We start from the raw sequence: 14,869 nt of genomic DNA on the forward strand, positions 1-14,869 counted from the left end.
TTTCTTAGAACTGCACGCCTGTGGAACTCTGTTCCGTCTGCCTGCTTCCCTCCGGACTACAACTTGGATGTCTTCAAGTCCAATGTTAACAAATTCCTAATGAACCGCCCCCTTAAGTAAACATTTCAGCAAATCTCCTCACTAACGTAATGTACTTGCAATAACCCTTATCCCTGAGTGGCTTCCGGGCCTTTATAAGTGGTGATCACTGTGTAAAAAAAAAAAAAAAAAAAAAAAAAAAGGTCGGTGTTTGGTCCGTCCTCTCTGCTTCTGTTGTCGTAAATCAAAGGATTCTTCAGCACTGATCAGGAGTACTGGTTAGATATTATGAAACAATGGCATAAACATTTCATAGATCAATTCTTCAGAAGTAGATGAATCTGTCATTGATGGCCACAAAAAGATCATGGAATTGGATGATTTGTCGACAAGAAAAGAAAAAGATCTTATATTGACCAGATCAACCCAGGCAAAGCACCTGGTTTGCAGAAGGAGAGAACATAAAATCAGCTCGTATTATTTAGATTCATCTTGAGTGTGATTTTCACGTTTCAGTCGATGTAACCTCCGACCTTCTTTAGGTGTATCTTGTCAAACTCGGGAATGTTTCTGGCGAACTCAGGAATTTGGACATAATTTCAAGTGGAACCCTTTATTTACTTCATAGGGGTAGCATGTTCTTGTTCCATCAGCCATGACTGGATAGTAACTCGCTATTAGGACCTCTATCCAGTCAAGAAAAAAAGTGTCCTCCAGATCTAAAATGCACAAATGCTCAACAATTATCGAAAAATAAAAACTATCTAGAAGATTCAGCAAACATGACAGCTGAAAGCCGACTCCAAATTTGCGACCCACATAAAACCATGCTGGGTGTATTAATGTCTCATGATGACGTGTTGCACTTGAAAATTTGGAGAGAAAGTGGTCTGGTATTGGCAGGTAAATGTCTTTATAGTGCCTGCCTGCTTCTTCGGGACTGATCACCGTATTCGAGCGCGACGGAGTGTAAACATAGTTCCTTTGCTTTTATGCATGCGTGTGGTCACATTCACAACGTCGTGTTCCTACGCGTTTTTAATAAGGCAGAGATGTTTCAAAGTGGTGATCGCTGGAAATGTTCCTGCCTGTTAAAAAAATTTAAAAAACAAAGATTGTGATTTTTTTTTTTTACCCCTGCAATGGCATTAGCCAGTAACGTCTTTCCGCAGCCTGGAGGTCCATGGAGTAAAAGACCTCGTGGAGGAGTGACACCCAGCTGACGATGGATCTCTGGATGTTTCATGTGGACCAGAATTTTGCATATATCCTAGAAAGATGAAAATAACAAAAAAAAAAAAAAAATATCTTATTATATTTAGTTGTACAGGTCCGATGTTACCTGGGAACAAGTTGTGTTACAAATAAAACGTTTAAAAGAGAAAAGGGCATCCACCACTAGATTACGAAGTCTGTTTTAAACTCTGTCAAGGCATAATAAGGTCTTTCTAGCATCTCCTGCCTCCTCCCTTGAGGCTTGCATTTACTAATATCCGCGGGCTTAGAACTAACTTAGATGATGTTGAGTCATTTCTCCTTGTAAACACCCCGGATATCTTAGCATTAAGTGAAACTAACCTTCACTCCTCCATTCCCTCTAACCACTTTAACATGCCTAGTTATCTCCCACTCTACCGTAAGGATTCGGACAGACATATGCATGGACTTGGAGTCTATATTCGTAACACCCTCCCCCTGACTAGAGAAATAAAACTAGAATCAGAGGACCAGGCCTTTATGTGCTTCAGACTAAATATGCAACACAATATTAGCTACTTGTATTTTCTCTACCGCTCTCCCTCAAACCAAGACTGTACCCTAATAAACAAAGTCTCAGACAGCATAGATATAGCACTCTCCCTCGATACTAGCGCACAAATACATGTATTTGGTGACTTCAATGTCCACCACAGTAACTGGCTAGGATTCTCTAATCACACAGATGTAGCTGGTAGCGCAACACATAGCTTCTCTTTATCCCATTCCCTATCTCAGTTGGTTACATTTCCAACACGTTTCCCAGGCCAGCACGATCAACATGCCTCACTTCTAGATCTCTTTCTGACAACGGTTCCCAATGACTGTATAACAAATGCCCACAGCCCACTCAGAAATGCTGATCACGCTGTGATAATGGTAAAAATCAGCCTAAATTCTCGCCCTAAAACTGAAGACCCACTACTCAAAACAACGAGGTATTACAAAAAGGCTGATTGGGAAGCCATCAGGGAGCTCATCAGAGATGCCCCATGGCAAAATATCTTTACTCTTCCAGCGAAACAGTGTGCAAATGAGACCACTGAATGGTTCAAAACTGCTATTGAAACACATGTTCCCGCACGGAAATTCTATAGCAAGCCCCACTCTCCCCAATGGTTTACTTCTGCTTGTGCAGCTGCCATATGTCAAAGGCAGCATGCGTTCCGCAGATTCAACTGACATAAGTCCAGCTCAAACAAACAGAAGTTTATAGAAGCTAGAAATAATTGTAAGAGAATGATAGAGACAGCTAAGACAGATTACTCTGAAACCACCAGAAAGCGCATCGTTAAGCGTAGTTAATAATGGGCAGTCAACTATTCCCCCATTAACAAACAATCATGAGGTTGCTTGCACGGCAACTGACAAGGCTAATCTGCTTGCCAGTCGGTTTGCCTCAAACTCCACACTGAACTCGGTACACCACTCACTCCCTGATTTTCCTCTGCGAACAGACGCCACACTAGACGATTTGAAAATCACCCCTTCTCAGGTACATGCTATTATAAAAAACCTAGACACCTCAAAAGCATGTGGACCAGATCTCATCCCGGCTGTGCTATTAAAAAAATGCTCTGCCGTGGTTGCTCCAGTTCTCTCCAAACTTTACAATAAATGCCTTAACGAATCTTGTTTTCCCGACTGCTGGAAAACTGCCTCTGTAGTACCAGTCTTCAAGAATTCTGGTGAAAGAACTGACCCACTAAATTATCGCCCCATTAGCCTCCTCCCGCTTTTCGCCAAAATATTTGAGTCCTTAGTTAATCAAGCCCTAGTCCAGCACCTAACAGCTGCTAAACTCCTGACTGACAAACAATATGGATTCAGGCAAGCCCGTTCAACAGCAGATATCTTAACTGTAGTTTCTGAACGTATATACCGTTCATTGGATAAAACAGGGGAGGGTAGAGCGGTAGCCCTCGATATATCTAAGGCTTTTGACAGGGTATGGCACGATGGTCTCCTAAGGAAAATTAGATCATATGGAATCACTGGAAGAATTCATAAAGTAATTAAATCCTTAAGTAATAGAAAAATCAAAGTTGTCCTCGACGGTCGTACATCCAAACAATATGACATAAATGCGGGAGTACCTCAGGAGTCTATCCTTGGACCTCTATTATTCCTGATATTCATAAATGACCTCCCTGATAAAATTGTTTTGGAGATGGGTATATTTGCCGATGACACCACTCTCTATAACAAATGAACACATATCCAAGGAAATGGCAGAAACACTAGAGGATGACCTCCAATCCGTAGTGGAATGGGGACAAAAATGGTCGGTCACATTCAATGCTGCTAAGACTAAGCTTGTTTCCTTCAATAACTACAAGAAACCTTCTCTACCACCAATAGCAATGGCCAAGAACACATTGCCTGAAAGTACTTCTTTTAAACTCCTCGGCCTAACGTTTACAGGGAATATGAACTGGAATAGATACATTGAGAGCATTGCCAAGGCTGCTGCAAGGAAGGTTGGCTCCCTCTACCGTGCTAGAAAACTACTTATGCCTGACAGTATCCTATACCTCTATAAGGCAACCATTCGCCCATGTATGGAGTACTGTTGTCACATCTGGGCTGGTGCATCTGCTGCTTGTCTCTCGCTCCTGGACAGGGTTCAAAAGAGAGTCGCCAACCTGATAGGTCCTAAACTGTCATCTAGGCTTCAGCCTCTGTCCCATCGACAAACTGTGGCATCCCTCTGCCTGTTCTACAAATACTTTAATGGTGAATGCTCTGACGAACTGCAAACACTTGTACCTCCCCGACGTAACTACCCCCGACAAACCCGACAAGCTACTAGGTCTCATCCCTTTACAGTAGAGATCCCTAGGTGCAAGAAAGCCTTTTACTCCAATAGTTTCTTCCCCAGAACTGCTGGTCTTTGGAACTCCCTTCCGGGATTCTGCTTTTCCAACTGCAATGATATGCAGAAGTTCAAGTGTAATGTTAACAAACATCTTTCTACTCTTCTCCCTTCATAATGACCCAGCTAATTAAGTCCCTAATAGTAGCCCCCTGCTTCAAAGTGGCACTGTGCCTTGTTTGGAGTGAAAATTGAATAAAAAAAAAAAAAAAAAAAAAAAAAAAAAGATGTTGCAATAATACTCCATCGTTGGCCGTACCTGGCTTTTATATAGGTAGAGAATTGCATCAGGAGTGAGATATCTACTAGAGCGGTAGAAGGATCCTACCATTTTTCCAGTGGCCTTGGCAATGGATTTGATGCATGTGTTCCATTTCAGATCAGGAGTAAAGGTCAAGCCTAGAAGTTTGTTAAAACATGGAGCCTCCCCAAGACGAGAGCCATTCATTTCAATTGATGCCAGATAGGGATCAGAGTGTTGATGATGTAAAGATAGAAGTTTGGTTTTAGATGTATTAAAAGTAACCAGCCACCGCTTTCCCCATTGTACCATTTGCTCAAGATCAAAGGAGAAAAAGTCAGATATATATATAAGCAGCTAGAAAGATGGAAATAAGTAAAATAATTACGTACCAATAAACACTGTTCATTACCTCCAACATCAGCAAAAGTTGTACTTGAAATCTGAAATCCAAACTCTAAAAAAAGACAAAAATAACATAAATTAAAACTCAATAATAAAGTAGAGATATTTCCGATAGTGTTCAATACTAAAATTCTTATTAGTAGAGCAAATATTTTATCATGTAATTTACACAAGCCAAATCTATATATCTATAAAAGTGAACGTGTCTGTGTACATTTCCCTACGCAATAACTCTGTCAATTTTTAGTCTACAGACTCGAAATTTGATATACAGGGTACTGAGATTTGGGAAAATCTATGTGATTGGTTTTGGGCCAGAAATTAAGCTGTTAAGGGGGTCAAAGTTCAACAATTTGACTGTTGACAACCCTACCAAACTCCTTCGACAATTTGGGGTCTACACACTTGAAATTTTAGATATAGGCTTGTATCTGGAGTTGGGTGCTTTCTGGAGCGATAAAATGATCCAATCATTTGTTCAACGACCTTAGCAATAGACTGGATATAAGTGTACCGTTTTAAGATGCAAATTGAAAGTTACTCTAAAGAGTTTTATTAAGAGTTAATCTTAAAACCTACCTTTGCTTTGTGTATTTTTATCTGGTTGTTCTTGCCGTGAACGTTCTGACAATCTCGGTCTTTTTGATGATGGAACATCTGCATCCTAAAAAAATAAATAAGCAGTATTAGTGGCTTTGTTTTTAATTGGAGTTCACCACTTGTCTCTAACCTGAAGGATAAGAATTAACAAGCTGAGCATGTGGGGTCCCCCTTTCACAAGTGAAAAATTTACTTTTACCATGACTAATGTTTGTGCAAAATTTTAAAAAAATCCAAGTTGTGATCATTAAGTGCAAACGGATCAATTAAGAAAGATGGATAAATTAAGACCTGGCCAGAGATAGGTTATTTTCAAAGTTAATTTCTAAAAGTCGTCCGATACATACCAGCAACAACTGTCACTGATGCTGTTGTTAAGAAACTTGAATCTGAATGTAGTGTTAAACAGATAGATTCCCAGAGTTTGACAAAAAGATTCCCAGAGTTTGACAGAAAGATTCCCAGAGTTCGATAGAAAGATTTCCAGGGTTCGACAAAAAGATTACAGAATCCGACAAGACATACGTGAAGGTTAGAGATTATATAAACCATAACATTCAAGATGAGAACAGCAGTCCAAAGAATCCAAATAATATTAAAAACAAATCCTCATCTCAAAAATTCAGAAACAGAAGCAAAATCCTCAAATATTTTCAATACTTATCAATCATAATAATTTGCATGAAAGCGACACGTGCAAAATTACGATTAGTGAGATATCGACGGTAGGGGGATGAGGTCAAAGGAACTCAACAATCATGACATGAATGTATACGAAACTATAAGATCAAAGTAATAGAAATCCGAACATTATACCAACCTTGGACGCCTTCACGGCAGAGACAACTTCTGATGTCGCATTCTTTCTCCTCTCATTCGGTTGAGTTGGGGTTACATCATGAGCTGAGAACCTTTTGGAATCGTAAGCTTTCAGTCGATTTCCATCCACCATTTTGTTTTTGGTCAAATTTACATCATCTGCCAAATAAGAACGATTAGTATTGGATTTTTTGTTGTTAGAAGCCATATGTATGGGAGAGTGGTTTATTATGTAAGGAGTGGAAGAGGCGACTGGTGTGGACAAAGGGGTGAGAGACGGTTTGTGATGAGGGCTGGGTGGATGGGATGGTGTCTTCGAGGAACTAGACATGCCAGTGAGAGCAGAAGGGACCGACAGGGTCGGAGATGGGGCCGGAGACGAAACCCGCTTGCAAGGCGTGGAGGTTGGTAATGTCGGTTTTGAAACGTTTGTTTCATTTGGTACTTCCATGACGTTGCTGGATTTTTCCGTCTTTTTGTTATTCTGGTAGATGGAGGTCATGAAGTTGTTCATTGCGTTTGTGTCCTGCGGAAAATACGAAAACGTTAGGAATAGCAAATGATAAATAAAAAAAAATTTTAAATTAAAAATAAAAACTCAGGAAAAAATTATTATAGTAAATAATTTATATATATATATATATATATATATATATATATATATAGAGTAGAACTCCAGAATAAAGCATTAATAAATGGTAAGATGGTGAACATCTTAAAATTTGGAATATAGACTTTTGTCATTTATTTGTTATATGCTCTGTAATTACATTGAGCTTCATAAATTAAAGGATTGGTATATATAAAAGGAGAAATTTCCATATATATATATAATATAATATAAACCTGAACGTCTGTTGTGTCTGGTCACGAATAGGCTCCTATATGGTTGACTATTATAGAAAACTGATCACATATAATGATGTATCGAGACACAGGAATGGGTATGTTTGATCTGGCATAATGATGATTCATTAAAATTGTGGGGTCTGCATACGCGCCTGGTCCACAAAGTATGGAAATAAAAAATTTAAAAAGTAAAAAAAAAACGTTTACAAGTGTTTTTGATATAGATGTACATAATAATACTTTGATAAGTATGTTTTAACTTAAATAGGGATGGTATAATAAAATTGTAGGGTCTGCGTTCGCGCCTCGCCTCCATAGAATGGAAATAGGCACAAACTTTAATAAAGACTTTTCATATCTATCTGCGTAAGTATACTTTGATAATTATGTTTCAGTTTGAAGAAATATGGTATAATAAAATTATGGGGTGTTCGTTTGCGCTTGACCTCCATAGAATGGAAATATGTCACAAAGTTTAACAAGGTTTTTTAATATAGATCCACAGAATATTGTGATAAGTGTTTCAGTGTGAACAGGTATGGTATAACAAATTATGGGGTTTATCTATTTTATGTTTACTTTCATCATATTTTGCTTTGGTTTTGATACCCCCAAATTCGAAGCTATCTCATTACAACCCTTCCTTTTGATAACCTATCATACTTTCATAAATCAGAGTCCATTTTCTGTAGGCTGTTTTTGAACCCAGTCAACGACGGGTACTTTTGCTAGTAATATATATATGTGAAAATATGTTTCTTCAATTATACAATGCTGGCTACATGTATGTATGTATGTCTGTGTGTGTGTGTATATATATATATATATATATATATGTATATATATATAGTAGAACCCCAGAATATGGCATTAATCTGTTCGCGGGTTGGAATCGTAAGGTGAAATCGCCGTATGGTGGAGGCTAAAAAAAAGTACATATCAAAAATTACAACACAAAATACAGTACAATATATAATACACATGTATATAATCAAATAACATTATAAATAACACTGTAAGGCGGGGCAAATACCGTAACTAGGGGCTTGAAAAACATTGTATTCCACATCGTAAACTAAAAAACAACGTATCCTAGGGCCACCGTATCCCGAGGTTCTACTGCATAGACATACACGTAGTCAATAAAGAAATGTTAACGCAAAAAGAAATGTCGATGTTAAAATGTGAATACCTTGTACATGACGTAATCAGCGTTGTCAGAGGAAAAGCTTTTCTCCGTTGTGTCGCTTTCGGCATCGATGCAATCCTCACTGTATCTGGAGAAGGAAGACGGAAAACCAAACATCAGATCAGAATTTCAAGTTCACACATAACTGGATAGATATTTAGATAACGTTTTTTTTCCCCTGATCGTATTGCAGTAACAAAGTGTCGTTATTTGATTGGACAAGCTAGCTAGTTAGTTATGATAGTCCATCCATCTGGGGTCCTGGATATGACCTAAAACTATATCTGATGGTGAGGCCCCCACCTTGCGGGCCTTGGGGAGTGTGGAACCACCCTTTAATTGCCATTGCTCCCAGGTCCACTCTGACCCTGTTAGGGTCCTAACTATGAGTTAAATAGAATCCGACTTAAAAAACAAATATACTCCATTAAATAATCGTTCCTCAAAATAACTAGATTCGGCATTAAATAACCTGAAAAACGTTGATATGCCGTAAAACAAAAACAACCAACCATCCATGTGGATGACGATGTCTCCATTTTTTTTTTTAAATTGACTCTATGTCTCCGTTGATGACTGTGAAGCCCGATGCGTCGTCTACACTGCTTTACACAGATAGAGCACGGGAAGACAGGATTTGAGTTTGGATGATGAGTGGTCACCGCTCGTTGGTGTCTCAGTCTGCGACGTTCCATAGCTGCTCGCTCAAAAATTTAATGAAAACGTAAACGAATCTCTTAGTAAACGAGAGTTGCCTCCCTCTGCAAAATGACAAATTGCAAGTCCAATGTAAACAGATTGCAAACAGCGCTTTGTTATTTACATACCGTACTTCGGAGTAATTGCACCAAATCCAGGGGTAATTTGCACCGACTAAAAAAAAAAGTGCTCTTTATATGCATGCTTGCCAAAAGAGTACTTTTAACTAGTTGGCGCCACTAATCCCGATGTATAAACACTTTTGCAGTTTTAACAAAAGAGCTACAATAATATCAGGGCGTCTCCATTCACGCTGAACATCTACAGAATGCCAACATCAATATATTAGATATGAAGCAGTCCCCTGTGGAATTTCTACAGGTCCCGCTAGTGTTAAAGAGTTATTTTATTAAAATAATCAATAATCAGTAATAATCAATCAATAACCAGTAATACTTACCGGAAACCACTCTTCTTACTAGCAATGTGCTTCTTTTCCAACTGACTCGTAAAATCATCCGCCTCTTCCGAAGATGGTTCATCCTTACAAATGATTTCGTAGGCTACGCAATAGAATTCAAAACAAATTTAAAAAAGTAGATAATTCTATATTCATAAAGTTAGGTAAGTGGTAGATAAATAGAAAAGCTAAAAAATGTTGACACACACACACACACACACACACATATAACAGTGAACTGCACGCAAGAGCATGCAGACACACCCACGCCCGTATATGGAAGAACGGTGATAAACACACAGACCCGTAAAAGTACTCGTAACAAGAAAACGATTAGTAAAGTAAACGATTAAATAATAAACAGGACAGCAAAAGTTTCATGGGCACGAGCTGCTAAAAACAGCCTATCCTGCCTTGACAGAGTACAAAATAGGCTCCGTGGCCTACTGGGTGATGCCCTTTTCTCTTTCTTGCGAGCCTGTCTTTGTGTTATCGTTACTACCATGGCAGGTGCTTGTCTGAGCTCCAATCTTTGGTCCCCCTCCCTCACCCGTCTAGCTGAAACCACTGTCAAAAATTTGCCCCACTCTTTATCTGTGCCAAAATCAAAACGTAGATTCCATAAACAAGGCTTCTTTCTTAGAAGTGCACACCTGTGGAACTCTGTTCCGGTTGCCTGTTTCCCACCTGACTACAACCTGGATGTCTACAAGTCCAATGTTAACAAATTCCTGATGAACTGCCCCCTTAAGTAAGACACTTTATCAGATCTCCAACACTAACGTACTGTACATGCAATAACCCTTATCTCTGAGTGGCTTCCGGGCCTTGATAAGTGGTGACCACCTTGTAAAAAAAAAAAAAAAAAAAAAAGAAAAAGTTGACTTATGCAATTCTTGAGAGTATGTGTTTCGTAACACAAAATCAATCACTTAATTATTATATCAATCAGTGAATCTATTTTGCCCTTAACTCATCAGAAGAAATAGCAACAATTCATCCATGAAAAAAAATCCGAAAATTGGAAAAGAAGCTGTAAATACCTTATAACATGTTTACATTATGTCCTTTTGGAATTACACTGAGCTTCTTAAATAAGGATTAGTATATATTATAAGGAAATAAAGTATATTCTCACAAAAATACACGTGTGTACAGATCACGTTGACACATCGGTTCTTGCCAGATCACCGGAAGGTTAGGTGCTTTAGGTACCGCGCTGAATCGTAGAAATTTCTAGGTTGATATCAATTTTTTTTTTTTGGCTCAATTAACACCCTTACACACACCTCGACTTTCTTTTTCGCCTTCGCGTCACGGGTTCAAGCCTGCCTACCTACCACCACTTTTTATTTTTTTTTTTTGCTCAACACACACCTCAAATTACAAAAAGTGCGTGCAATTCGTATCCTGATGAAAATAAAAAAAATTTAATGATTTACAAAAAATGCAATTCGTATCCTGATAGAAAAAGAAAATGGAAATGTACCACTAACCTCTTTCGACACTTTTCAAGAATGCAGTCCTTTTTTTCCTGTTATAATCTCTGAAAAAAATTAAATGTATAAATAAAAATAAATTAGGTACTTTGCATTTTACGATTTCGCTTGGCCACAAATATTAGAATCAAAACAATAAACGTCGGAAAAATCATAACGACAAATTACCTGTCATCTGGCTGATTTTCGTCTATGGTAGCGAGACAATGACCGTGGCTGATTTAGCGGAAACTAAGGTTTTAACAACGACTAGCGGGTGATCTGTGCGAATAGCAAAGATTGACTTTGAATAGAAAAGTTTGAAAGACGCATGAGGGTCAATGAGGCTGATCGGCAGAAGCTGGAAATCTTTAACAAGAATATCTCTGTCGCATCTTGCTGACCATGTTCCACCTTACCTCGGCTAGGGATGTTTATCCTGTGCCCCCAGAATTAACAGAGATCATACCATTCCTGTAATGATCTGGTTTCTGTTGATTGGAACCTTGAGGAGGCTTAAAGCTACTCAAATTCCAGTGAAGACCAATAGCCGCTGCCAACGAGAAATCGATGGTAAGCAGCTGTTGGGATAATGCAAATTTATTTGCAAATCTTATCAAAAGAGATGGAGAGTGCTGACATGTTGTCACTCAGCTTTCAGGGAACAGCGCAGGCTGTTTTCAAGGAGAAACTATGTGAAGGCTCCTTGTGAGCCAATAATAACGACAACAACACAGGTTCACAATTTTCAATTTCAGATATACGGCCATGATTAAATGGACCCCTTCTATCTTACCTATTTTTACTGACACATGACGTCAGGCTTCGATGAAAATAGAGTACGTCTTTGTTCGGCCGTCTTCCCAGTAGTTACCTACTCCAGAGTGCCTCCCTGCCCCTCCTTTTTGAGAGAGGGTCTGAATTGCCTCCATATTAAACTGATTTATGCTGGGCCCCCAAAACCAACAGAGATTAGACCATTCCTGTAATGATACGGTTCCGGATACGATTTTGCAGTAGAAGTTTAGTTCTGTGCAGTTCTAAGAGGTCCACCCTTCCAAGCTTTGCCTTCTCTCTTTGAGAAACGGCTGGTTTATTGCTAATCACCGAGGCGCTCTTACCGGAGAATCCCGACAGGGCTGTCCAGACTCTTTTTGCAGATCAGAGTGCCCCTCTTCGGGATCACTGACTTCTCAATCCCATTTTCCGACCCTGGTGTCTAAGTTTTTGCAATTGGAGAGGACTAAACGCATTCTTTGCCAACATCTCAATCTTAAATTTCTGTCATGTTAAAGCGACGTCTTCAATGATTAGGCATGCAGCTCGTCACCTAAAAGGAGGCGCTAAAGGAGTTCATGAACAATTTTACATAAGGGAGATAATCAACCAAGCAAAAATAAGCATTTTTTTTTTTTTGCAAGAGATAATTTGAGACGCCAAACCAATCAATGGTACAATGAAACAATTCCAATCAAAAAAAACATCTTGTTCCCACAAGAGTATAGTCCCGGAAATTGCGGAGGTAGTTTTCAAAAAGGAAAAACACTAAGTAAAGATTCAAGGTCTTGGAACACATTCCACATGACCATACCAGCGTAACAGATTCACCCCCACCCCTCCTTTGTTTTTGTTTTTTTTTTTAACTTGGGAGTCATCATTTATGGCCATCTTCAAGTCTAATGCAAACAAGTTCTTGATGAGCCGTTCCACTTAAGTTAACAAATTTAACAAATCTCCACTACTGACGATTACTATGATTCTGATAATGTGCACTCTTTAACCCTTATCCTCGAGTGGCCTCTGGACCTTGATAAGTGGTGACTCCTATGTAAAAAAATAAAAAAAAGGATGAATCTAATACGCTGGTATGGTAAAAAAATTTAAAAAAATTCAAGTTTGATTTTCGCTTACCCATATGACGACTGCAGATCTCTGGCCATCGTGCCAACACTAAAACTTTTGCTTCTTCCATGACTAGACAAATACTGTCGAAACAAAAGAAACAGAAATCATTATCATATTCAGGGCTTTACATTTACTAGTGGTGGCCATAAAGTGAGTGATCATTATACGTTAAATTATTATAGAAAAGTGATCCCTCACTTTCTTTAAACTAACATTTCTTCATATCTTGGAAACTACTCGTTTGCTGGAATTTTAAACGTTATTTTCATTTTCAACATCCTCAAAAACTTATAAATGTCTTAATTTTCCAAGTTTTTTTTTCTATAGTGTGAAAAGTCGATTGTCTGCCCCTTGCTGATCTTATATTCCAAACATTCCCAATAGGTGTCGCTAGCAGTGTATCATTCAAAAACAAGATGGAGTGAAGTTTTTCTTCGATAAAATGTTGCATAATATTTGATTTTCTTAAATTAAAAAAATACTTGATCGATTTACGTGATTTTTGGAATATGACATCTTCATGCAGTGACAAGTACGTACATTATAAAGATTTTTTTTCAGATTTTTATAGTAAAAAAGATTACTTGTGGATCATTTATAGACTTGCACCGAAAAACGCAATTTTACCCAATTTTTTTTTAATTGCTTAGAACTATAAATAACTTTCTACTCATTGATTTTTCGTCATTTTTGGATTATTACTATTTTCGCCGAAAATTTTTCGCCATGACAATTAAGTACGTAATATTGTTTTTGGTAAATATCCAGATACGCTACAACAGAACACCGCGCTCGTAACGTAAACGGAAGCTACAAAATAGTGGAAAGTAGTTCGTGGGTTCAGGGGTTAATACCATGCAAACGGTAAATTTGCCCCAAGTTTGACTATCAGATTCGTTGTCAGCGACCTCAATTACCTATATAAAAACAAATTAGAGTGGTCTGTGTTCTGTTGTAGCGTATCTGTATATTTACCTCGTTTTTGCTTAAAACAATTACATAAAAAAAACTTGATCTGTCGACTCTTAATAAGCATTATCAGCCTTATGTTCAATAACAATTTAGTAGTAAAATCATAAATTTGGATTTTCTTAGTTTAAAAAAACTAATGGATCGGTTTAAGTGATTTTTGGAATATGACATCTTCGTTCTGTATAGACTTTCGGTGCTTCTACAGAATTGGCACGAGATTTTGTAGTCGATAAAGTGAGTTTTCAGATTTAAAAAAAAAAACAATGGTCTCAACTGATTTTCTTGTCAATTCTAATAAGTTACAATGGTACCACCTTCCAAATTATACAGTCGAAATTACCTGAATATTACTGAATTATTAAAAAAAAAACTTTAATCGTGTTAGCAGGAGAAAAATTGCTGCTATCTTGTTTAAACAAAACGGAAAATTACCTCCCTTTTGAACTCTCCTGTGTCTTACGATCGTTTTCATCAAAGTCTATTGTTTATTTTCTTTAATAAATAATTTTCTACCTTATCGATTTTCGTAATTTTTGGATATAATCATCTTAAAAATACGAGGAATACGTAGATACGATTCTTTTCATGTGAAATTCAGGATTATGGGTACTAGTGCACTTATTGATCCGTGCTGAAATATTAACGTTATTATTTAAAAAGCCATTCTTAACATGGGGAGGGGAGGGTATTTTGTACCTATTGTATAATTTAACCTTACAATTGAATAAAAAAAAACATATCATAAAACTTTTATTAAAATTGGAAATACGATTTTAAAAAATAGCGCTGATCAATCAGCAAGTGCACTAGTACCGGATTATGATTTTCGAAATTCCGTCCCAATAGTGTTTCCCGATTTTTCCGTGTTTTTTTTTTTTTTTTTTTTTTTAAGTAAGTGTCATTGTGAATATACAAAAAAAAAAACAAAATAAAAGCATCGCGGTTTTATTTTGTTTTTAAGAGCCACTATGCTAGAAAAGAACGAACTCTCATTTATAAATGAATTCATACACAAAAGAAAACATCCTTATTGATAATGTCGAAACATGTGCAAGAGAACACGTGTTCGCATTTTTAGTTG

At 37.7% G+C, this 14,869-nt stretch overlaps 1 protein-coding gene across 2 annotated transcripts in view; it reads right to left on the reverse strand.

Annotated features, from left to right (window-relative positions):
* Window positions 1–636: 636 nt before the first annotated feature.
* Window positions 637–14,869, reverse strand: part of LOC145270061 (nuclear valosin-containing protein-like) — a 31,951-nt gene continuing 17,718 nt past the window's right edge. For both annotated transcript variants that reach the window (XM_080125664.1, XM_080125663.1), the window contains 8 exons: window positions 12,823–12,896; window positions 10,930–10,979; window positions 9,434–9,536; window positions 8,278–8,362; window positions 6,238–6,762; window positions 5,397–5,481; window positions 4,805–4,869; window positions 637–1,309 (listed from right to left, as the gene is read on the reverse strand). In XM_080125664.1, coding sequence (XP_079981790.1) covers window positions 1,097–1,309; window positions 4,805–4,869; window positions 5,397–5,481; window positions 6,238–6,762; window positions 8,278–8,362; window positions 9,434–9,536; window positions 10,930–10,979; window positions 12,823–12,896 — 1,200 coding nt within the window. In that variant the 3' untranslated portion in view covers window positions 637–1,096. The remainder of the gene's footprint in view (window positions 1,310–4,804; window positions 4,870–5,396; window positions 5,482–6,237; window positions 6,763–8,277; window positions 8,363–9,433; window positions 9,537–10,929; window positions 10,980–12,822; window positions 12,897–14,869) is intronic.

Source organism: Euprymna scolopes, chromosome 46 (genome assembly GCF_053919585.1).
Source record: "Euprymna scolopes isolate OS-2025 chromosome 46, ASM5391958v1, whole genome shotgun sequence".
NCBI classification, from domain to species: Eukaryota; Metazoa; Mollusca; class Cephalopoda; order Sepiida; family Sepiolidae; genus Euprymna; species Euprymna scolopes.